Source organism: Pteronotus mesoamericanus, unplaced genomic scaffold (assembly GCF_021234165.1).
Source record: "Pteronotus mesoamericanus isolate MK-2021 breed Mesoamerican mustached bat unplaced genomic scaffold, CSHL_Meso_final scaffold_118, whole genome shotgun sequence".
NCBI classification, from domain to species: domain Eukaryota; kingdom Metazoa; phylum Chordata; class Mammalia; order Chiroptera; family Mormoopidae; genus Pteronotus; species Pteronotus mesoamericanus.
In genome coordinates, this window is record NW_026555301.1 from 5,996,208 (window position 1) to 6,021,931 (window position 25,724).

A 25,724-nucleotide genomic window follows, 5' to 3' on the forward strand; every position below is an offset into this window, starting at 1 on the left:
AGGATCATGCCACCTGTGGTCAGAGATAGTGTCACTTTTTCCTTTCCAGTTTGGATGCCTTTTATGTCTTTTCCTTGTCTAAATGCTCTGGCTACTACTCCCAGCACAGTGTTGAATAGCAGACTTCTGTCTCTTATTCCTGATCTCTAGAGAAGGCTTTCATGCTAACAGAATTCTACTGAAGGCTTATTATGTGCCAGGTTCTGGGGAGATAGCAGCACACAAGACAAATACTCCTGCCCTAGGGAGTTTACATTCTACTGGGATAGAGAAACAAGGAAAGCAAGGAAAGGTGAGGTAGGTTGACAGTGGAAAAGGCTGATCAGAAAAGTAAATCAGGGAAGAGCCAAGGGAAGTAAAGAAAGGGTGTGGGATACTTCAGGTTTTAAAGAGGATATTCAGGGAAGGCCTCACCAAAAGGTGATTTTTGAATAAACTCCCAAGGGAAGAGAAAGAAGGATGGAGCCACAAGGAAATCCAGGGATAGGGCATTCTTGGCAGAGAGAACAGAAGTGCCAACATGCTGAGGGGAGTATGCTTGGACTGTCCAAGGAACACAGGTGACCAGAGTGACAAGAGTGGAGTGAGCACAGTGGAGAGAGCTGTTTATTGTTCATCTCTGCTAACTCTGAGAGCAGGCCACCTCTCTCTCCGACCGCTTCCTCTGTCTCATTGACCTCTTCATCCCCAGCATAATACAGTGTCAGAAACATCGTAGATGCTCAATTAACATCAGTCAAATGAGTAAATAACAGTGGCCTGGCAACAGTGTCTAACACATAGTTCATGTGGTCCACCAGCGTGGGCTTCAGCTAGCCCAGTGCTGCAGCTCTCCCACTAAAAGTTTGGATTACTTAAAACCATAATTATTAAAATTGCCAATTATAACTTCTGTATCTAGCCCTCCCCCATCACTACAGTCACACAGAGGGAAGGCCTGAGCATCTCTATGGTTAAAGAAGTCTCTCTAGACCCTACATTCTTTGTAGATGCTTCCAGCATGGGGAATGTGCACTTGAGGGGCAGCACATATGTCTGTTCAGCATCTGCACCTGATGAGAGAGTCCTTTTAAGCAGGGATGACCCTTAACCACATCCCCACTCCAATATCCATAGCCTGGTCTCAGCCACTTAATGAAGACCACTCCCCACTCTGCCCCTGTGAGGCTCAGAGTGGGTTCCAGCCTAAATGTCAGGAACCCCAGAGATGGAGGGGCCAGCTGCAGGCAGAGTCTTCCTGAAGTGGTTCTGAATTGGGGTAGGGTATGGAGGGTATGGGGGCCAGAGTTGGGGGCATGTCCTGTAGCCCCTGCACACACCAGCTCTGACTGGGAAGCCTTAGGATCTGCTCTGGGCTTTCCCTGGCTCTTCTGCCTGGTCAAAGTCTCTATCAAGTGTCCTCTGTTTTATGCATCAGGGACAAGGCCTTGCCAAGGTGTCTTGAGGGAGGTTGAGGGCAAACAAGCCCCACTGCCTGTGTCATAGGGAATGGTTCCTTTAGTCATAAAATTCATAAAAACCAGAAACTGGGCATTCTCCCTGCTTAAACCATTCCAGTTATCTCAGCAGAGCTACTCTTCTCTTTCATCCTTTAGGGTTGTTAATGATAGGTATGAAATGTCACCCCTTCCCAGAGGCCTTCCCCATCACCTTTCCCCTTTTAAATTATCCCTGTCACCTGTTCAAAGCTTCCAGTTGTTTTTCCTTTCTCCACCTTTTGGCTGTTGTAAATATAAACTGATCGTGTGTGTGTGTATGTTTTTTTAACTCCCATCAGGAGGATTTCCATCCATTTTACTCACCCTTGAACCTCCAGTGCCTAGAACACATGCCTGCATACAGCTTGCACTTAAGTATTTGTGAATAAAGAACAAACCCAGAGCTCTCCCTCTGAGTCAAATTTAAGCTAAGTCTTTGCCCAGATCCACCCCTCTGCCCTTGGCCCTCTGTCTGAGACCGCAGTCCAGACACCCTATCTGTTCCTGGCCCAGACTTAGAGCTCAGTGTCTACAAGTCCCTCATCCCACAGAGGTTAGGAGTCTACCGGTCCCCACCTTTGTCCCCAGCACCTGTGGCTGAACCCAGAACATCAGGCTCAGCAATCCTCCTGGCTTAAGACCCTGGTTGGTGTGCTCCCCCCTACAGGTGGACTTCACCTGGCTGCCTAGTTTGGTGGCCTTGCCTGGCCTGGTCTGTCAAAACTCTGTGTATGACCACAGCTTAGTAGTGCTGGACTGGTTTCCTCTCAAATGCACAGACCCTCAACTCAGACCAGGCTACTCAGCTCAGAGAAGCTTCCTCTTTACATGTCACCTCCTAAGGTGATATACCCAATCTTGAGAGTCACAGGGTACCCCCTATCACCGCCCCTTGATACCACTGGATGATCAATATAGTTTATAGAGCCTTCAATTGTCTTGTGATAGTGCCATCATGTTGCATTGTTTTGTGTGTGATCTTTTAAAAAGAATTTATTTATTTATTTTTAGAGGGGGTAAGGGAGGGAGAAAGAGGGAGAAAAACATCAGTGTGTGGTTGTATCTTGCGCGCCCCTCAGTGGGGACCTGGCCTGCAACCTAGGCACATGCACTGACTGGGAATCAAACCAGCAACTCTTTGGTTCACAGGCCAGCACTCAATCCACTGAGCCACACCAGCCAGGACTGTGTGTGTGTGTGTTTTAGAATTAGTTTTTTATCTGTAAATTCCAAAACTATCTTTTTTTTGGTGGGGGGTAACCCTATGTCAGCCTTTCTTCATTTTTCAGTTTCCTGTGGAGCAGCATGAGTGAGACTGAGTGAGCACCTAAGTCTGTTGGTGGGGACAACTGTTAATAGTAACACACTTTTTGAAATAATGAACAGAGGGCTAGCTAAACAAATTAGGATACATTCACACTACAGGATTGCTATTCTGCTCAAAACAATAACAGGATAAGGAAACCTTTAGCTGTATGTGCACAGAGCACGTACATGGAGCTCACTTGGACAGAAGTGAGAGACATTGCTGACACTGGCCATCTTTGAGGAGGGGACCCTGGGGGACAGGTGGGGCCAGACTTTTTGCAAGACAGGGTTTTGAACACACTTCTGAATTTTGAACTATAGTAATATTTTACCTATTCAAAACCAAATTAAATTAAAAGCTGAAGGTGATTTAGAGTACATGACAGTAGATTGGGTATTGCCTGGTCTGCCCACCTCAACCCAGGCAGCCCCAGGTGTGCCTGAGCAGTCTCTCTCTGTGGCCCACTCTACAAGTGGGGAATGCCAGGCAGCCCGTGTATGAGTCTGGGGAGGCAGATGTTTCACACAAGGCCCTGGGGCCAGCTGGTACCTTCTCTGGGCTCAGTCCAGTGTCCATGGCTGTAGGAAAGCTGAGAGAGACTCACTTCCACTATGGCACCTTCCTCAAGGTCTGTTATACGGTGAATTGTGTCACTCCTCAAATTAATTTTTTAAAATATTTGACATCCTAACTGCTAGCACCTCAGAATGTGACCTTTATTGGAAATAGGGTGATTGCAGATGTAACTAAAATGTGGTCATGCTGGAGTAGCGTGGGTGCCTAATTCAGGACTTTGTAACATACACACATCCAGACAGAATACCATACCATGTGAACAGAAGCTAGGAGAGAGGCATGGAATAGATTCTCCTACCACTTTGATCTTGGACTTCCAGCTCCCAAACCATGAAACAATGAATCTCTGTTGTTTAGAACACCAGTCGGTGGTGATACTTTGTTCTAGCAACCTTAGGACACTAATACATGGGGTTTCTAGGAAGCCTGGCAGAATGTGATTTCTGCCTCGTGGCTTGATTTAGAGTCATCTGAATCCTGGATTAAGTCTAGACCTCACTGTCCCTGGCTCCCAATGTTGTCTTTGATCTTCGAAAGAGCCCACACCAGCTGGATACTTACTCTTGCGCATCATGTTCTTGGAGGTCATAGTAGATAGGATCTTTGATATCCTGGCAGAGGAAATTGCTGCAAAACTTGACTTCGGTTAAAGGAGGTTCCAACCTGGGGAGTGATATAGTGCTTGAGCCAGATGGTCTGCAGGCCCACAGCTCCCCTCCCCTTGAGTGGCTGAGAACAGCTGGAATTTCCTGAGGGTTCATCATGCGGCCAACACCTGCAGCTCCCTGCCTTTCCCCTGTCCTGAACCCCATTCTCTCTCGCCTCCCTGACTTGGTTCTAGATTCCCTGTCTAATCTGTTGCTAGGTCACATCAACTATGGTCTGCTTCAGGGCCTTTGCATTTGCTTCCTCCTCAGACAAAAATGTTCTCCCATACCCAGTTCCCACACTCTCTCTTTAGATATGAACTCAGTGGTCATCCCTTCAGAGAAGCCTTCCCTTATCACCCCATCTAAAGTGGGTTCTTTACCCCCACTCCAATGACTTCACTTTATTTTCCTCTCTGCAATTAGCCACTGTCTAATTATAGTTTGAAAAAAATCAGTTTATTGTCTATTTCCTCCTTGAATATAAGCTCCATGAGAACAGGGGTCTTTTCTGGTTTGTAGCTCATGCACTTATCGAAGAGTCTGGCTCATCTTTAACATTTAGTGTCTTTTCACTTTGCAAAGGACGAAAGAAAGAGATTCAGGGAGATGTACAAAGTCACACAACCAGGGGAGACCAAACTGGGATTCCAGCCTAAAATTCCTTGACTCCACAGCTTGCGCGTCCTTCCAGACACATTCCTGCTACAGTCCCACGGACAGGGATCTGGGTACCAGAGGTACGCAGGTTAGCAGGGTCTGGCCTCCTCATCCCCGGCTAGGCGGGACAAGCGGTCGGGGCCTTGTTACAGGCTGGGTGAGTGATAAAGCAAGTATAGTGACACGAGAGGGAGGGCAGGGAGCTTTGCAAAAGGGCCTCGCACTTCAGCCCAGAGCGCACCCCGACCTCGCCTGCCCAGCGCCCCCCTCCCTTCTCGCCACAACCTCGTGCACGCCCTCCAGCCCTGTGCACCTTCCAGTCCCGCGCACCTGGGCTTGCTCCGAAGCTTCGGTACCGCTGTTCCAGGCTCAACGCGCCAGGGCCTTTGTTTTACGTCGCCATGGCAACCATTCTCCTGACTTCCAGGGCCGTGACGTCACAAAAGCCGCTTTGGGGTGGGGCCTAGGGGCAGCTGGGTGGAGTGGCTGGAGGCCCAGAATTCCACTACTTCAATTCCAGGAGCGCCACTCAACAGCGACCCGCCCAGAGTCCGCCCAGAAGGGGGTCTGGTCAACAAGAATTTCCTTCCTCCCTCATTCATTTTATTCACTCTCTTCTAACTCTTTTTCAGTCCCTAATTCATTGATTTAAAGTGTGACTTCGATTGCATGTGGTTGGTCCTTTCTGCAGAGTGGACCTCGGTTTCTGGGAGGAGCAGTTTTTCAAGTGTAGTCCCGGGACCTGGAGCTTCAGATATGCTTGGGAACTCATTAGAAAAGCAAACGTTCTGCCTGCTCCTATAGCAGAAACTCTGCGGTGGCAGAGCCGACAATCTGAGTTGCAGCTAGCCTTCCCTATGGTTCCCATGCTGGTTGAGGCTGAGAACTACTGCTCCAGAGGGTGCATAAGAAAAAGAATAAAGGCAGAGAAACACATTCTATCAATAAGCAGAGCTGAGGGGCTGAGGGGTGAGCAGAAAAAGAGCTGGGATCCAGTTTATATCACCCAAATTCACCAGCTGTTGTGGCCACAGGCACTAGTCTGCCTTCTTTCCTGGAAACTCTGGGCCCATGCCCCACAGAGCAGCAGGAGACCTCTTCTTGAGTTTTGACCAGGGTCACCAGATTTTCCCATGCATCTAGGGGATTTATGGATAGACAAAGGCTGTTTGGAGTTGGGGACACAGTCAGGGCTTTGTCTTTTCGAGGACATTTAGGGATTCTGGAACGCTCTGCAGGCTAGTAATATGGTGCCAGCGAGAATGCTAGCAGCTCCTAGCTCTGCTTGAGGGTGTAGCGGGTGGGGAGACCAGTCCCACTTCAGGAACTCTGGGAGAGCCAAGAGTAGGAGTATGGAGGGGCTTCTGGAGGTGGAAGGAGCAGAGGGATGTCTGAATCACCACTGGAGGACAGTATCCTACTGGCAGCGACAGCATTCCACTGACAGTTCCATAATGGGCTGTGTACACGAGGGAAGGAAGTTTTTATCGTGTTAAGCCATATATGTGATTTGTGCATGTGCACTCGTGCATGCATATGTGTGTTGGGGAGTGTTTGTTACAGCAGCCAGCGTTAAATACCCTAAACAGACAAGTGGCTCCCCTACCCCCAAGACAGAAGCCCCTTACATTGTCACTCAAAGTTCTAAGTGATCTAGTCTCTTCCTGTCTCTGCAGCCTTACCTCCTTACTAACTGTCACAGACTAGCAGAACAGAAAGCTGTGCACTGGGGTTAGGTTTCAGCAAGCATTTTGTTAACTAGTGACTCAGGTAGGAAAGCAAACAGTTTTGAAATGATTTATCTTAAGCACCAGGGGTTTTAAATAGACTTTTAGGAATCTAGAAAATAGGGGACCCAAGGAGAGAAAAGCTAGCGGACATACTTCCAACTTACTGTTAACAACAGGGAGTTTATGGACCATCATGAATTTTCTGTGAAACTTTACAGAGTGTTTCTGCATGCCAGGCACTGTTCTCTGTGCTCATTTAATGCAGACCACCTAAGGAAGTAGGTCCTGTTATTACCCCAGCCTTCACATGAAGGAGGAGACAGGGTCTCTGTGAAGTTGGCAAATATGCCCAGAAGAGCCAGGGATGCCATAGACAGGACTTGCAGGAAGGGGAGTTCATTTTTGTTCTTAACCATATACATACTGCCTCTCACCAGGAATTGTTCTTTGATTTTATGCCTACACTCTGAAAAAAGCCCAAGAAGTCCAAAGGTGTACTTCATAATAAGTTCTCTGGTCCATGTTTGTGCTTTTGTCTTTGTTTTGGCTGTCAGTAATTTAGAGGGTTAGAAAGAAACCTGTCTAGAAAATGTGTCCTACTTTGGAACTTGTAATCTTAGCCTAACAAATCTAATTAGCAACACAATTTACAGATTAAAAGCTAATTTTTGACAAAAGATGGCTTGATGAATACATAGATAGATGGGTAGCTGTGTGATGTGCTAATTGTAGAATCCAAACAGTGGGAATGTGGGTATTCACTACAAAATTCTTTCAATATTTCTGTATGTTTGAAGTTTAAAAAATTTCATAATAAAATGTTTGGAAGAAATGCTGAGGATTTTCTTAAAGGGGGAAATTTGTTTTTATGATTTCTTATTTTCCTCCTTGAAGAAGGTATATCATTTGGGGTTGTTGGGAACAGACAGCAGAAATCAGATACAGCTAGTTAAAGGAAGAAAGGATATGGAGGCTCACAGAATCTGCAGGGGGATGGGAAATCAGGTTGGGAGATGGTGTAGCCAGGAGTTGATCCTGAAGTCAGCTGCATGTGTGTCCTTGTAGAGACACTGTGGCTGTGATTCTTGGTCTGGCTGTGTAATTCTGAATGTCAGAACATGGGTCACCTGCCTGCACCTTATGTTTTATAGTTAGGAGCTTAAGAGTCCTTGCCTCCATTCTCACTGCAAGGGAGGTAGGAAACAGAGCTTCTACAGTGGGAGTGGTGATTCCTCCAAACCCAGGAAACTTATTCAGAAGTGCAGGTGGTCTACCAGTAGGACAAGTAGCTCGTGTCTGTTCTCCCCTGCACCAGGTCTCAGGTTGCTCCTGCAGCACTGACATCAAAAGCACAAGTGACAAATGAAAAAGATCTATCAGGCTTCCAACACAATTAAAATCATTTGTGCTGTAAAAAGTACCATCAAGAAAGTGAAAAGAAGGGGAGAAAATATTTGCAAGATATATATCTAATAAGGGACTTGTACCTAGAATATATAATTAATTTCTACAACTCAGCAATGAAAACGCAAATAATCCAGTCATTTGGCAAAAAAGCTTAGTAGATATACAAAGCTGACTTAAATGATAAGGCAATATCACCTCATATAATGAGAAACCCCTTAGAGCACTTCTTGTCATGTTTGCTTAGCAAAAATATTTTTTATGCAGGCCTAAACTAATGCAGACATGGAGATGGGAGCTCTGTGGGAGACCATGCCTTAGAGAATATGGCCCCAAGGACAAGGGCAGGTGCTTGGGCACCATCAATTGTGTTAACAAGGTGATGGGGTGATTTGAATGGACACAATGTATTGGTCTCCAATGGCGTCTGCTATACGCATACCTCTCCACTTCAAGGCATCCTCATAGTGGGGTGTCTGTAAGGCCTTGAGGCAGGGGCTGTGGCCTTGCTCATTGTCACCCTACCATCTAGCACTGAGGAGCACAGCACAGGCTGCCCCATCAATGCACAGTAGATCTCTATATATGCACATACACCAAATTTTAGCTCTGCATGGTATGATTATGAGTTATTATTTTTTCCCTACTGATCTCTATTTGGTACAACAAATTATAGAACTGTATTATTTCTGTAAAAAATAAAATAGTTTAAAAGCAGGAAAAACACCTGTGGCATAGCTTCCTGGGGTGACACCAAAGCCCTCTGAGAGTCTGATAGTGGCCTCTAAGAGGCTGATAGGGTCTGCCCTCTCTTCCCTTGGCTCCTTCACATACTCTGCTCTGAGTCCACTCTGAGGTGAACTCTGGGAGGGGACTGGCCTCTGGCCTCTGGCCTCCTCCTCTTTGTCTGGCTCATCCCAGTGACTCTTTAAATCTCAACTTGGATATTTCTCACTTAGTCATCCTTGGCCCCCAAGTCTGGGCTGATGCGTCCACAGAATGCTCTGTGAGCACTATGGGCCATTTCATAGGGGCCTTTGTGGGTATGCCTCCTCTGCTGCCTTGCAAGTCCCATAAGGACAGGAAATGTCCTCTAATTCCTTGACCCCAGTGTTTTTCAGGGGCCTAGCACACAGAAGGTGTTCCATAGATACTTTGTTAAATGAGTCAATGGATAGTGGATGGTGAATCAATAGTGACTGGGAAGATAAATATTTACATAAAAGGATGAAAATTCCAGTAGAGGGATGAATGGATGGAGAGAAAATCTATGTATGGCTGAGTTATATGTGGTGGATGGATGTGTCAGTGTGCAAAGGATGTTATGCTTAGATGATGTATGGTGGGTAGGTTATAGGTGTGGGTAGAGTACAGATGCAGGAATGGGAGGAGTGAGTGGGTGGGTCCGCACTGTTTGAATCCACCACGGGGTGTCGCCCTGCACTAGTTTGAGTACTGGGCTCTGGTGAATGCCCTTTCTGACCAAAATGGACTTAAAAAGAGGAACCTTTTGTCCTAGGCAGCGGTGAAATGTTCCCCGGTGACGCAGACTTGTAAACAAGTTGAAAAGACGCTACGCAGTTATCCCACGTCAATGCGAGACTGCGCAAACAGCGTTGCCACGACCTTAGCTCTGTTCGCCAGCGGCCAGTGTTCCGCCGTTCCTAGCTTGCCGGCGTCTGTTGGGGGACACACGGAGGCGGTGTCAGGAGTCCTTGTCGCTGCTCCTGCCCGACTGGAGGCAAAGACTCAGTCACCAGTGTCCTGTCAGTGGATTCCGAAGTCCTCTCCCTTGAACTAAGGCCCAAAGCCACAGGGAGATGTTGGTGGGGTTAAGGGTGGGAGTGTCTCAAAGACTACAGTCCTTTGGCCAAAGGCATATACCCTCACACCCTAACCTGCCTGATTTTAAAATTTAATTGAGAAATCTACATCCTATCTCAAAATCCAACCCCATCCCACCCTTTCCAAGCATTGGCTCCATCAGAATTTGAATTTATTTAAAATCTTAACTCAGGCTCACGTTTTGAACCCCATCCTCCCCAAACACTAACCAACTCAAGGCATCTTTACTCTTACTCTGCTGGGCCTTTTAGTGCAAATGCTTTTCCTAACCCTGAACCCCAATCTTCTAACTCTAGTCATAGTATCTCTTAAACTAATAGCAATAAAACCTAACCCAACCCTAATCTGAACCAACTCCACATCCAACCATGAACTCATAGTCACTTTGTGGGTATAAAAATTCCAATGACAATTGAAGGTGGTCAAACACGGATGTCCCCCTTTGCCAACCACTGTGTCCATCTGCCCACTCTCTCTCCACAACCCTCAGCTTTGCAGCTGGACTTGCATTTTTTCACTAATTGGATCATCTGCTCCACACTTTCCTGTGACCTGCTATTTAGACAATGCCATGTCATGAAACTTCTTTTTTTTTTTTAAAGATTTTATTTATTTATTTTTAGAGAGAGAGGAAGAGAGAGAGACTGAGAGAGAGAGAAACATTGACTGGTTGCCTCTCACATGCCCCTAACTGGGGACCTGGTCCACAACCCAGGCATGAGCCTGACTGGAAATTGAACTGGTGACCTTTTGGCTTGCAGACATGCACTCAATCCACTGAGCAACACCAGCCAAGGCACATGGAACTTTTCTTGGGTGGCCTTTAGGAGGCTACGGTTCAGGAGAAAGAGGATAATGACCTTGAAGCAGGATGGTAGCAGTGTATGTGGTAAAAAATGAACAAGTCCTAGCTACATCGTGAGTGACTCGCTGGGTGTAGGTCATGAGGCAGTGGAGCCTCTGAGGGCCTTGGAGATTTTGGCCTGAGCACATAGGAAAGAACAGAGAATGTGATGAGAACACTCTCGTTTCCAGGCCACCAGGGCCTGCTTGTCGCTCAGCAGGACTCCAGCTCACCCATGTGTTCCCATGTTGAGGACTCAGATCTAGAGCATTTGTTCAGTCATTTATTCACTTAGCATATGTTTATTCAGCTCCTACTATGTGCCAGACATATGACAGGAACTGGGGATGTGACATGGTCTCTGTCCCTAAAGAGCTATAGCCCAACAGGGGAGAGGGAGGTTAATCTGACAAATGAATGAAACACAGTGGAGGCCCTCACACTCCCCTAACTGGGGACCTGGCTTTTCTGGATTTGTTGGCTTTGCCCTTACTGTGGAGGAAATAGGCGGCACCAGGCGGGAGTCTCTCCATATTTCACCTACAGTCAGTATGGGCCTGGAAAGGACAAGGACGAGAAGGTAGAGGTGTGTGCAGTAACAGGGAAGATGGGGCTGCAAAGGAACAGAAAGGGCAAGGACAGGGACAACAGGGAGCTTACACAGAGGGAGGTCAGAGAGGCATTTTTACAAAGGTGTAAAGGCTGAGCTGAACTGACCTGACATGATCAATGTGAAGCTGGACCCAGGTGAGCAAAGCCTGTGTGACGGCCCAGAGGTTGGGAAGACCTTGGCCAGCTTGAGGAACTACACCACAGTGTCAGTCAGTTGTTACTCTGTAACAGACCACCCCAAAATGAAGTGCTTAAAACTATGACTACTGGTTTTGCTCAAAATTTTGTGGATCAACAGTTTGGGCTTTGTTCTGCCAAGTGGTTCTCTGGCTGGGCCTGGCTAAGTGCACTGGCATGCCTGAAGTCAATGGACAGGTGGGCCGGAGCTGGGGTTCCCTGGAGGCCTTGGATTAGAGGGTTTGTCTCTGCTCCCTGAGAGCTAGCCTGAGCCTGTCCCACAGCAGCTGAACAGGGCAGGGAGAGGAAGCTGCAAGACCTGGTGAGCCCCAGGCTCAGAGCAGCACAATGTCATTGCTGCTGCTTTCTGTGGACCAAGGTGAGTCACAGGCCAACCCAGACTCAAGGGAGGAAGGAGCAGTCTCCATGTTTGGACAGGAGGAATTGCGGGGATGGTAGCAGTGCTGAATCCACTGTGGCCAGTGGGCTGGAGCTGAGAGGTAGGAGGGGTGTGATGTGGCTGTAGGGGTTGGAGTCTTCATATGGTTCCAAATGCAAGGGGAAACTGCTTAAGTGGGAAAGACTTCTCTAATTAAACATTTTCAAAAACTGGAGAGATTGAAGTAGATAGGAGTAGGTGTGGGAGGAGGTGCTGCTCTGTCCTAGGATGAGAGGGTGGTGACTTGGACCGCGCCCCAGGGACTGGAGAGGGGAAAGGCAGAAAAAAAATCTGCTGGTCTAGGCAATAGGCCTCCAGGCTGCTGCTGGAGCCATGAGGAGTTATTGTTGGGGGTGACTTCTTAGGTTTCTGCACCTCAGAGTTCCCTTCCCAGATAACTGGGAGCCTGCCCCCAGGCCTGACCCTCCCAAGGGAGTCTGTGCCATGGATGTGTGCTGTTTGCAAGGGGAGGTGTTACAGAGCTTGGACTTGGCCCTGAATGTCATGCATGTTTGAGTGAGGCCCCACAGCTCTGGATAAAGCCAGGGTGGAGTGAGAGGAGGTGCTCTGGATTCCACAAGTATTAAGGGTGAGCTGCTGGGGTTGGGGGGACTAGTACCTGAGGTTTTGCTGTGTCTGAGAGGCACCCACATAGAGATGACAGACAGGTAGCTGAATGCAAAAGATTGGGATTCAGGGCAGGAGACAGAAATTTGGAAGTCACTGGCAAAACAATAGAAGAGAAGGCACAAACACTGTTGAAATAACTTGGAAAAGCCCTGTCCCAGAGCATAATACAGTACCAGTATGTGAGTGTTTGTTGAATAAATGATTCAATGGCAGCAAGGGAAGTAAATTTTCCCCTTTGAATATATATGCTACTTGAAACAGAAGTAAATATCAGAAAATAGCTGATTTCATTACTTACTGAGCTTTTTGAAAAGGTCTCAAATCTATAACACATGGCAGGGAAGATCAAAGTTGAGCCATAATATTGGAATAATGATTGGACCTCGGAAACTGGGTGATGAACTTGACAAGAATCCAGAGTGCAGACGAGAATGGTCCACTGGATGAAAAGATGGTCAGCCAGTTACAGTTAATACAGGTTCCTTTTCAGGGCAAAAGAAATGGTTGTAATTTATAAGCCAAGGTCCCAGAGTGGGGAAAAGTTAGAAAAGAAAGAAGAAAGAAGAAAGAATGGATTAGAATACACCCACCAATGATCTAAGTAAAATGAACATGAAAACTCACCCCCAGTGTATAGCTGCTGATTTTTCTATATTTCGAAATAAATCACTGAACCCCCAAAAGCTTCTGGCAGAAATAGAAATTATTTTGAAAGAATTGAGCTTAGATTTATCCTCAAGAAATAGCCTCAGAGTGACAGAAACCCTCAGGGGTAAGGAAAGAATAAGACAAAAGGATTTCACAATCCGCTGAATGAGCTCCTCAGATTTATAGTTGTTGAGAGCATGCCAACCAAGAGGGTTTCTAGTGGAGCTGGTGTTTTTCTTCTCCGTTTTACAACGAGGAAACTGGGGCCCAGAGAAGTCAAACATATTGAGGGTACACTGCTGGTGAGACTCTGAGCTGGGTCTGTGTGTCTGGGGCATCATTTCCTGCTTCACTCTGGTCAGTATCCCTTAGAGACCCTTAAGGCAGGTCCATATCTGTCATCAAGAATCCCGCTTGTGACCATTATTTTGGGCTCCTGCTTGCCAAGGGCTGCTCCCAGGTCCTGCTGCCCAGACTTCTCCTGACTGTAATACCATCCCTAGCCCAACCTGCCCACTCGGTTATGCTATTTTTGCAATCCCTTGTGGATGTCAACGTAATATCTCTTAATGTTTGAACCTCTGCAGCATCCTGGCAGGTACTATTGTCTGGCCCCCAATTTCCCGCAAGATGAAATGGAGATTTGGGGAGCTTGAGGGGCTTGCTTGATCTCCCACTTCCAGACAAGGTGCAGCAGGACTACCTAGTGGTCAGACAGGAGCCTGATGGTTTTTCTCTGTTGGCCCATCTCTCTAATGAGGGCCCAGTTCTGTTTTTTTTACAAACCACTTCCCTCAGGGTGGGGATTGTGAATTTTCTGTCCAAAAGCGTGGTCTTCAAGAGCCTGGGCTCTGGCTTCAGATAACCTGGGTTCAAACTTAGGCTCTGCCACCTTCAAACTATGTGACCTAGAGTGAGTTCTTTCAGTCCTCTGTGTCTCAGTAGCCTTCTTTAGACAGTAGGACCATAAGGTTACCTGCTCCATAGGGCTGTGTGAGCATTAAATGAGTTAATACTGACAAAGTACTTGCAACAAAGCCAGGCCTGGGCTAAGCTGTTGGTTTTGCAGAGAGTCCTGTTAAGGATTCTCCTGGCAGCTGCCACTCTGCCTCAGACACCCTCACCCAGATTACTGACAGAGTCTTTAACTGGCCTCTTGGCTTCTCTCTTACCCAGTCCTGCCCCTGTCCTTTGACTCTCTATGTGCTGCTGCGGCCACTCTGGCATCCTTTATTTCTCAACTACACCAGGCTAGCTGTGCCAGAACCTTTGCATTGTCTGTTTCTTCTTCCTTTCAACTTTAAGAGGCTATCAACTTCTTGATGAGGCCTGCTTCTTGTCTCTTGCCTGGGACTCCAGAGCGTCATTGCTCTGCTTCACTTCCCATTTCTCTAGAGTGTACCTCCCTTCTGACCTTCCTTATCATTTGCTGTCTGAATCTGTCTATTATTGGTTTTCCATCTTCCCTTGATACACTATAAGACCTCGAGGGCAGATATATTTGCCTGTACTGAATATTCTTTGCTGGGACTTAAATGCCTAAACAGCTCCTAACATGTAGCAGTGGCTCTGAGTAATGCTGACTGAACTGTGGATTTTGTAATCATCTGGGAGGTCCCTGTAACTGCAGATTCCTGGGCCCAAAATCAGCCTCTCTGGAGGTGGGGCTCCAGGTCCTGTGCCAGTCACTTCCCTTCCCAACCTCCCCCATGTTGGATCTGATGCAGGCCCATGTTGGAGAGTCACTGCATGGAAGCAGGAAGCCTGCACCTCAGACCCTGAGCTGGCTGACTGCCCCATGCCCCAGGGTCCAGGGCTCAGACTGCAGACCACATCTGACTCTTGGGCCCTAGCTGATCAAGCTCCTGAATTTTCCTGGCCTCTCTGACACTGGCAATATGCCCATTGCTGTATGAGAAACATTTTCCTTTGCCAGAAGCATGGCTAAAAGTCCCAACCAGGACCAGGACCAGATAAAGCCCATTTCTAGGCAGCTGAAGAGGTCTTAGCCTTGAAGAAGGAGAAGAGCCAGAGGCTGGGTGGGGGAAAGGGAGAGAAGAAGAAGCAACAAGATCCATAGAACTGGGCAGGCCCAGAGAATGAGGGTGAGCCTTGCCTCAGAGGAGGCCTTCAGTTACCCCAAGCAGAAAAGGGGGCCTGCAGAGGCTAGACAATGATCTCTCCAGCCCTGCCAGAGGAATGGGGGCTGGAGCAAGGCCGCACGTATGCCAGGCACTACTGGGGCAAAGGGGCTGGGAGTCAATTACCAACCCTGCCTCTGTGGATCCTCACATCCATTCCAACTTTAAAAATGCAAATATTCTTGATCTAATCCTCCTGTCCACTCCCTCCCACCCCACCTTTATTATACTACAGACAGACTACCCTGGTGAGCAAAGGCAGTCACAGGGGCAATTGCTGCAGTTGTGGTGGCAGAGGGAATCTTCTTTGGAAGGGCATGAATGATGAATGTTCTGCAAAATGGAACTTCCTGAGGGGTCAGGGAAGGTCTCCAGTACCCATATGGTCTCCTCAGAGGGAGTAAGTGTGCGTGTGCATTTGGAATCCATTTTGTGTTTTAAGAGTGAGATGCTTTGTTTTGCTTAGCGTATCTATGGAAGTGACCACAGGGAATGGGTGTTGTGGGAAGTGGTGCTCAGTAGGAGGGACACTGGCTCTTCATTGAATGTCCTTTCTTACCACTTGGCTTATTTGCTATGTGCACAAATTATACAGAAAAGCCTGTTACACTGTAAACAAATCCATATGGTCACTGCTCCAGCAGTGGGCATACTGGTGGGGTGTTCATACACAGAGCAGACTCTTATTCTCTTAGTGCCACCCTTCTGCCCCCCGACCCCCAGGGCTCTGCACAGGGCTGGCGTACATAGTGTAGTCTGTTTCTAATTGGGTAGAGCTGACCTATGAGCCACTGGGAAGCAGAATGTGAGAGAGCATGGCTGCCCTGGACCACGGTGGGTCCAGGACCGTGGATCTGGGGTTGATGGCAGGGTATAGCAAAGAGCCTTGCACAATCTCCCCCTTAGCTGGAAGCAAGCTCTTCTTCCTTTGACCTGATGACCTCCACTGCACTCTCGGCCATTTGACAGACTATGCTTTGGACATACTGGCCTTTTCTCAGTCTGTCTCATCTCAGGGCCTTTGCTCATGCCCAGCTCTCAGCCAGGAATGTTCTCCTGTGACTCTTGGTCTTGCTAGGCCCTATCATTCTTCAGGCCTCCACTCAAATGTCCTCCTGAAAGATACCTGTCTTGACATTCCAGTCTAATTATGCATCCAGCTTCCCCCTCTTATTCTCAGACTGGTTTTCTCCATTCATGTTACAAGAAAGTTCTCTTCCTGAAAGTTATTTATACACTGTCAGGTAGCAGGGACTTTGTTGATTTTGCTCATGGCCCTCTGCCCAGGACCCAGAACAGAGTCTTGGTAATACTTGGTGTCTTCTTGATGCCCTTCCTTGCCCTTTTACACTTGTCCTCATGGCTCCAGAGCCCAAGGGGTGGTGTAAGTCCTCTCAAGGCTCTGATCCACTCTCACTTCCCCAAGAGTATGCCTCCTTCATAATGCTCCTTCCTCCCTCTGACTCTGGTGCACAGAGGTGTCCCTGGGGACCATGCCTATGTGCTCAGGCAGTGCAAGGGGCTTTGATGTCCTGCCAGGTGACCCTGGGCAGGCCATTATCCACTCCTGGACTTCAGGATCCTTATCAGTAAAATGGAGGAAAAAACAGGCAAAGATGATGCATTGAGCCAGAGGATGGGAAAAGTGAGAGAGGGAGGAAAGTTTGCACAGGTCCCAGGGGATGGGACCAGACAGCCAAAGGAGCTGTCCATCTGGGCTGTGATATGCAAGTGGAGAAGAGAAGCAAGGATACTAGCTGGCAAACACACTGACTCCCTGATTCTCTTGTGTGTAACCAAAGTTAAGGAATCCATTGTCTAGGGCAAGTCTGAAAGGAAAGTTTCACAGAAGAGTACTTACCTTGCCATCTGCTATGATTCTGATAGTTCCTTTCCTTTTTGATTTTATCCTTTCCTTTGATTTTTTAAAACAATGATGATTGTAGTTTATTAAAAGGATTCCAGGACCCACTACTAAGTTAAAACTTGCAGCTCACAATATCAGTAAAGAGATCTGGCAAATGACTGTTATGAAAGTGTGTCATCCAGGACTGGCAGAGCCCCTGCCCCACATCCCTTCCCTGAGCATGCTGGGGCTGGCGAGGAGACAAGTCTCGCATGCCTTTCTCCATCCTGCTGGGTTGAGCTGGTCTCTCACCCCAAATGCCATCCCAGGCTGAGCTCTGGTTTTCTGCTTTTGTCTTCAGAATATTCCAACATCATCCCAAATGACACATCTGAGAGGTGACAAACCCACGATGACCTGGCACAGATGGACCAGCTAGGGAAATATTCAACTCTGGGTAAAGAGCCCTGTCCCATTGTTCCCCAGCCCCCACCTAAGGGCCCCCTATTTCCAACCATTCCACTGCTCTGGGCCCAGCCCTGAAACCCAGTAATGGAAGGGGGCACCTCACACTGCCAGCCCTGCTTCATTGGTCTGATCGGAGGGGACTGTACCCTTCTAATGTGTAGGTATTTTGAATGTCATTCCTGCCCACACATCTGTACTGGATCAAAGTTTGGCTCCAGACCTGGGTATCTTGGAACCTGATATCCCCATCTTGTCTTTTTCTTCACCACAGCTTTGCATCTTGTTTTTTCCAAAGAGCCACCCGACATGGAGGGAGTAAAAATCTTTTCCTCACTCATGTCCAAGCCACTGGCTAGTTCTGAGCTTCTGCCGACCATATTGTCAAGGCCACTTACATTTCCAGTTGCCATTCCCTTCTCTGTCTTCTGCTGTGTCCTGGAGGCTGCTTTGGTCTCAATCTGGGTGTCTGGTTTTGTTTGACCAATAGGAGGTCCTGGAAGGCAAACAATGGGGGAGCGGTGGGAACAGAGAGAGGTCAGGATCTCCCCCACTCCTGCCAAGGTTCTGGCATTGTTACTGGTATCCCATCTCCACACTCCAATTCCCAGCTTCTTCTTGTCTCTGGTGGGAGTAACTTGTTGCTGCATTGCCCCTCACCTGCCCCACCTCTGTCAAGAGCTGTTTTTAATTCATTTTCCAGCCCAATTGAGTGCATTGTCTTCTCCTTATGGGATGCTGGCTGACTGATGTTCCCTGACAACCCTTTTTGCATACAATAGCAGAACAGTCTTCATAAAAATCTAAATCAGTCTTTCCCTTGACTTAACACTTCAGTGGACTCCTATTGCTCTGATAATACAAACAAAAATCTTTATTACCATCTATAATAGTGTTGGTTACATTGCCAATTGCATTCCTTTAAGAGATCAGGAGGCTAATTGATGGGTTGTATTTCTTTCCTTTCTTTGTTTCCCCTCCTTCTTCCAAGGACACTTGAGCAGAGTAGAAGGGGAAGGAATAGAGAGCATCAGTGCTTACTGCCAGAGCCTGGGTTAAGGGGCTGTGTGGCTGAGTCAGAGGTGATATCTCACTGTGGGCTGTGGTACCAAATGCTGGGAATCCCTGGCCTCCCCTTGACCATCTTCACAGCTCCCCCATTACCCTCTACATCCATCTGACTTGCAGCCTTAGCCTCCTGTCAGTGCCTCAAGTATGCTGGCTATTTCCCACCTTGGAGTTTTTGTACTTGCTGTTCCCTAGGCCTAGATTTCCATTCCCCCTGGTCTTCCCTCAAGACTCCTTCTTACTCCAATATCACCTCCTCAGAGAGGCCCTCCTTGTTGGCCTACCTGAAGCAGCTTCTCTCCATCTTTCTATTCTCTTCCATGGGACATTGTTTTATTAGTATCCCCAAGAGAAAATAAAGAGTGGCTGGATGAAGAGTATTAGCACTTATTCTTAGCACTCATTATCATTAGTAGTTATCATGTTCACTTACTTTTCTCCTTGTTTATCCTCCCTAGAGTAGACGCTCCCAGAAGGTAGGCCCTCACCTCTCTTGTTAATTGCTGACCACTATCCTGCACAGAGTAAGTGCTCAATAAATGCCTGTTGAGTGAATGAGTGAATAAACTCTTTTGCTGGGAGCACATTGATTTCAGGAAAGAACTTTCTCAGGGTGCCTTGCACACTTGGCAACCCTGGGTAAGGGCTGGGATGCAGAGGAGTATGTTGGAGTGGGGACAGCTGAGGGCCCCTACCTGCCCTTGGTCCTGTGTGTGTCCTACCTGTCCCTCCACCCTTGTCAGCCCCTACAGCTTGTAGGGTCCAACTTTGCCTGATTTGACAGTTAGAGGTCCCTCCAACTCCCTGCTCCAGATGACAGGTCTGTTCACTAGCAGAAAGCTTGCAAATGAGCACCAGGACAGCCTTCTGCCTCTGCCATTTGTGGATTGTCATCAGACTCATCTGTCTTTGTAGCTCAGCCCCTCAGCTGAGAAATCAAGATAATAGTATCTATTGTGAGGATTGAATGAGGCCATGTTCTATGCAGTCAACCTACTGAAAGGCTGATACGCAGTTGACACTGATAATCAACCATCCTAATCCTGGACAGAGTGCATACATACTGGTTGACCAGTGAGAGAAGCTCTTTGTTCCACAATGGCTTGTCCATTGTGTGGGATGGTAGCAGTACCCAAAATACCACTGTCTGGACTCCTTCACCTGATAGCCTCTCCCAAATCCTCTTCTGAACAGTAAATGCATCTGGGAAAGTCTGTGCAATAGGGCTCAACCTTTGGAGCAGGAGAGTTTTTGTGTTCTTGCTGGTGAGGGTCATGTAGAAAGCCAACATATTATAGGAGAAAGTGATGGGGGAAGGAAAGGACAGGCATCCATGGCTGGTCCAGCCTTAGCCTTTAGATATAGATGAGGTCCTCATCTCAACACACACCCATCAGAATAAATTCCAGCTGGATGAAAGACAGTAATGAAAACACTGAACTATGATAATTCTAGAAGGTGGTGTGTAATCTATGCAATGGCATAAAAATGTGACTAAATCCATAGATAATCCTGAAAGAAGGGAGTTTTATAAACATGACACCAAAGGCAGAATCCATAACTGCATTTGGCTACATAAACATAAATGAATCTTGAAACTCAAAAAACATATCTGGGATGTCCCACATTCAAGTCTTCTTCTTCTGTAGGAGTTCAGACACATCAGGAAGGAGAAGGTCAGGAAGACATCACTACACCAAGCAGACATTGTAAACAGGCACTCCACAAAAGAAACAACCACTGGTAAAATATAAACAAGCATGAAAAAACATTCAACTGCATCAATAATCCAAGAGATACAAGTTGTAACAATGGCACTTTTTTTTTAACCTGTTGCACTGGCAAAAACTGACAAAAAGGTCACTTTTTATAAAGTGACAATCCTCAGTGTTGACGAGGACATGGGAAATGGGGATTGGGATATATTGATGGCAGGGACCTAAGTTAATATAATTTCTGAAGGATGGGTTGGTTACAAACAACAATTCTATAAATCCCTTGAGTCAGAAATTTCACTTTTCAAATTTGTCTTTTAGAAATAGTAGGATAGGCATACAAAGACGTGTGCACTGGGGAGGTTTATTGCAGTTTGTATATGAAAGTGAAAAGTTGGAAACAGCATAAATGTCTCTCAAGAATGGATTCGCTAAAGAGATTATGATGCGACTCCCTCTGTGGAATACTAGGCAGCTTCTAACAATGACTGCTATCAATCTATTATTATTGGCATAGAAAAAGTCCACAATACATTCTTCTGCATCAGCAAAATGAAATAGGAACCAGTTGAATGGGAAACTATATTTGCCAATGATACCTTGGACAAGAGTTTGATATCCAAAATATATAAAGAACTCACATGACTCCACATCAGGAAGACAAACAATCCAATGAAAAAATGGGCAAAGGACTTAAACGAACACTTCCCCAAGGAGGACATACAGAGGGCCCAGACACATAGGAAAGGATGCTCAGCATCACTAGCCATCAGAGAGATAGATGCACATTAAAACCACAATGAGATACCACTTCACACCTGTCAGAATGGCCATCATAAACAAATCAACAAACAACAAGTGCTGGCGAGGTTGTGGAGAAAAGGGAACCCTTGTACACTGTTGGTGGGAATGCAGACTGGGGCAGCCACTGTAGAAAACAGTATGGAATTTCCTCAAAAAACTAAAAATGGAACTGCCTTTTGACCCAGAGATTCCACTGCTGGGATTATACCCTAAGAATTCCAAAACACTAATTCAAAAGAACCTATGCACCCCAATGTTCATAGCAGCACAACTTACAATAGCTAAGTTCTGGAAACAGCCTAAGTCCCCATCAGTCAATGAGGGGATCAAAAAAGTGTGGTACATTTACACAATGGAATATGACACAGCAGAAAGAAAGAAAGAAGGGACTCCTACCCTTCATGACACCATGGATGGAACTGGAGAGCATTATGCTAAATGAAATAAGCCAGTCAGTGAAAGACAAATACCATATGATCTCACCTATAAGCGTAACCTAATCAATAAAACAAGCAAATGAGCAAAACAGAACCAGAGACATGGAAATAAAAAGCAAATTAACAGTGATCAGAGGAGAGGGCAGAGGGCATTAATGAGGGAAAGAAAGGGAAGGGTGGTCAAAGAACATTTATAAAAGGCCCATGGACAAGGATGATGGGGGGAGGGGAGGATTGACCTTGGGAGATGGGGAATGGGCAGGGCAGGGGAGAGCAATAGGGAAAAACTGGGGACAACTGTAATTGAACAACAATAAAAATTAAAAAAAAAAGGCTCCAGAAGCACCCCATGTCTATTGATTGGTGGATAGATAAACAAAATGTGGTCTATCCATACAATGGAATGTAATTCAGCTTTTAAGAGGAAGGAAATTCTGAGTCATTTTACAGCATGGATGAATCTTGAGGGCATTCTGTAAGTGAAATAAGCCACTTTCAAGAGGACAATACTTGTCCTCTTGAAATATCATATGATTTCACTTATATGAGATGCCTAGAGGAGTCAAAATCATAAAGACAGTAGGATGGTGGTTTCCAGGGGATAGGGAATTAGTGTTGAATGAGTATAGAGTTTCCATTTAGGAAGATGAAAATTTTGGAAATAGACAATGGTGATGGTTGCACAACAATGTGAACATACTTAACACTATTGAACTGTGTACTTAAATGATTAAGATGGTAAAATGAAGCCATCTTTTTGTTTAAAAAAGATGCCAAAGCAATATATATATAATTTTCTAACTTTGTAAAATAACAAGGAAATGTTAACTGTGATGTAATTAAAGTGAGTTTTTTCTTTTTTATACTAGTCTGTATATCCTGATATTTTGTGCAGTGAGAACATTTACATTTATATTAATAAAAAACTATCTCAAAAATAACACTAATTTTCACAGTCAAAACAGACATAATACAAAACCGTACTTTTTCTGGATATTAAAGAAATATATATTCATTGTAGAAAATCTGGAGAAGTGAAAAATTTAATGCTAAAAAAGAGATCACTTGTGATTCCATTACAGCAGACACTTTAAAAGCAGACACTTTAAAATATCAATATAAATACTTCTATATTGCTAATATTTCTATGAATATTTTTACCTACTTATATGTAGAATAATTCCTATATAGAGTTTTGCACCCTGCTTTTTTCACTTTAACTTTCATCAAAAAGTCTTTTCAAAAGTTGACTTAAGTAGATAAATGATATTTCACTGCACAGATGGGACATAATTCATTATCAGTTTTCTTTTTGTTGGACCACAATTGGTTTCTAATTTTCTAATAAATAATATTAGAACAAATTTATATATAAACCTGACTGCAAATCTGATCATTTTTTTGTGATCAGTTTCTAAGAGCAGACTTACCAACTCAAAAACAATGGATATATTACAAGGCTGCCTTCTGGAAATGTACCAGTTTAACCACTTTCCAACAGCGTTATAACATTAAAATATTCTTGTCAACTGGATGAGAAGGATATCATGTTTTAATTTGTATTTCTTTGATTAGTGGCAAGGTTAGTGCATGCACTGGCCTTTTGCATGTTCTATTTGCATCTTTTTTTCCACCTGGGTCAGTGTTTTCCTTACTCCGTTTTGAAGCAATGAGGGATTCCTCCTTGAATCTGGCAAGTGGTTAGTGTCAGGCTGGGGAGGTGGTGCCAGTACAGTGTGCCTCATGACTTCCAATATGTCTAGGACTCCTGAACAGACCATTGATTATGTGTAAAGCCTGCCCTGCGTGTGTGATCAACAGTGACTTCCCACCTACCCTGGTTCCTTGAGGTTTGCTCAGAGCCAAGTGACAGCCAGCAATTCCCCAACTCACAGGATAGGCTCCTTGGGGAAAAGGGATGGAAACTTTAGGCTTGAGGTGGGTCTGAAAAATATGTGTTAAACTTTGAGGACTTTAACCAGGTAGGAGTGACTCATTAACTCCCTGTCACCCATCAACACCGATCTGCTCAAGCTGAGGAAGGGCTAGATTTCACTTTCACAGAGAGATTTTGATCAGTCTTCATTTCTGAATGTGAATTCAGTTTCTTCCAGTAGATGTCGTAAATTTTTTCTCCTATGATTTCCATCTGTCATTTTGATTTTGTTCTCAAGTATATCTATTCTGCTTATTCAGTCTTAGTTGGGTTTCGTGAATATTATTCAGTATTAAGTTTTCAAGAATTCTTTCTTGTTCTCTAAGTGCTCCTTTTTTATAGTGGTTGGTTTTATGGATTCCTATCCCTATGGTGATCACAAAAGGGCCTACATCACAGGGGAATTGTGTGGTTCAAGGATGTGAACATTATAAAGCACCTAAAACAATGCCTGGCATGTAGTAAATACTCATAAATGTTAGTCTTAGCTCCATGTCTCATATGCAGCTCAGCACTTAATACAGTTATCTACTGTACTAGCCAGTAGTTCACAGAAGTTTTTCCAAGAAAGCTTGGAAGCTCTGGGACTGTGCCAAAGACCTGGGACGCCTTGCTTGCCTCGGCCTCACTACACAGTTGAGGGAGGAGCACATAGTCTGATTGCATCCTTTCCTTCCCCAAGGCTTTGCCTCAACTGCCTCTGAAGGCCTGTGGTTCAGTCTTCCACTCAGGACCGTCAGGGGCTTTTTTAGCTAAACTGTTGGTGCAGAGGAGAAAAAAGACGCATGGAATGTGGAGACTTGCTCTGATTTCTGCAGCCAGTTAGAGATGGAACCAGACACCAGGTATCTGGGTCCCCAGATCCACTGGCAAAGAGACACAAACCTGGCCACAAACCTCATGCCCAAACTCTTGTTTTCTCACAGTTATGGTGGTTTCATGAAGGGTGGGGGCACATGCTTTCATCCTCTTTCCCCTAGCCATAGGGCTGGGGCCTGTATGTGGCTATGAGTTGTCAAGTGGAAGCAGGCAGTGTTCAGCATGGAAGGAGTCTGGGCTCTGGGCATTGGGATGCACCATAGCAGCCTGAGAGTCAGCGGCTTGGACTGGCAGGCAGGTATGTGACAGACTCCTCTCTTATTTACGATACTGTTATTGTGAGTCTGAACCAGCACTGACATCTTTGTCCTGACCCCTCACAGTGGGCTGGCATGCTTGGCTCAATCCCACTTGTGCCCACTAGGCTGTTGGTCACTGCTTGGACCTCCAGAGCTGTGACATTTGTTCTTTGGTCCTCCAGGCTGGGGTGCAACAGAGTCTTCCAGAGGTGTGGGTGTAAAGGTAAGGACCAAGTGACAGGAGATACTGGACAGAGGAATGCCAGACGCACTGCCCTAGCTGTGCTTCAGCCATTTCCTGCCCCAGGAATTATTTGGTGCCCACATGCCCCAATCCTTCCCCTACAAGTTTCCACCTCCACTTTGTGGAGGACCTTTCTCTAGATCATTCCCTTCCAGTCTTTCACAGCCTTCTCGAGGAAGCAGCAAATACCTCCCAAATTCATATTACTTTGTTGTTCTCTGGGTTGGAACCCCAGCAACACCTCCTGCTGGCTGATTCTGAGGAAGTGGCCTCTCCATGTTTCTGTTCCCACATGGACACAGTAGGAGAGGAGTTATGGAGATTAAATAGACTTCTCTGTTTAAAGATCTTAACAAAACACTGGGCATACTTCCCAGCCCTCCTCTTGCCCACTTAACCTTTGCCCGGAGGCTCCTGTTCTTCCCAATCCTCAAGTTCTTTCTGACACAAAATTGCAGAGTGTTCCCAAGAAGAATCCTTCCTCTTCTAGTAACTTGCAGGGCTAGTAGATAGTTTTTGACAATGACACTCAATACTCCCTCTTCCTGTGATATAGTTGTTCTGGTGGTCTGATCAGAACTACAGGAGGGATGAGGCTAGAGTGGGGCTCCATCTTTACTGCATCCAACTTTCCCAGCTCTATCCTTACTCTTTAGGGGGAGGTCATCTGTGGGTGACATGGGTGCAGTTTGATTGGGAGGATCTGAGGGGTGGAGCAGGAGTGGGTGCCATGTCTGGAGCTGAGTTCAGCAGCCAGGTAATAAGGGAAGAGAATGACCCCTGAAGTAAAGAGGTCTGAGTTCTAGTTATGATTTTGCTACTGCATTTGCTATGTGAGCTTGGGCGAGTCACTTCACCTCTCTGGCCTCAGTTTTCTTTTCTGTAAAGTGGAAAGGGTCAAGGCGTACCTGGCTGTCTGGCATGCCATGGTGCTGGGCATGACACACAATG

The 25,724-nt window shown here is 46.1% G+C and overlaps 2 protein-coding genes across 2 annotated transcripts in view; one reads left to right on the forward strand and one right to left on the reverse strand.

The window, feature by feature from the left end:
• The window catches only part of CFAP100 (cilia and flagella associated protein 100), a 49,982-nt gene extending 44,900 nt beyond the window's left edge, over nucleotides 1–5,082 (reverse strand). Inside the window, 1 exon segment of the mRNA XM_054587300.1 lies at nucleotides 5,001–5,082. Coding sequence (XP_054443275.1) covers nucleotides 5,001–5,082 — 82 coding nt within the window.
• Nucleotides 1–25,724, forward strand: part of KLF15 (KLF transcription factor 15) — an 81,130-nt gene that overhangs the window by 20,185 nt on the left and 35,221 nt on the right. The gene's annotated exons all lie outside the window — the stretch shown is intronic.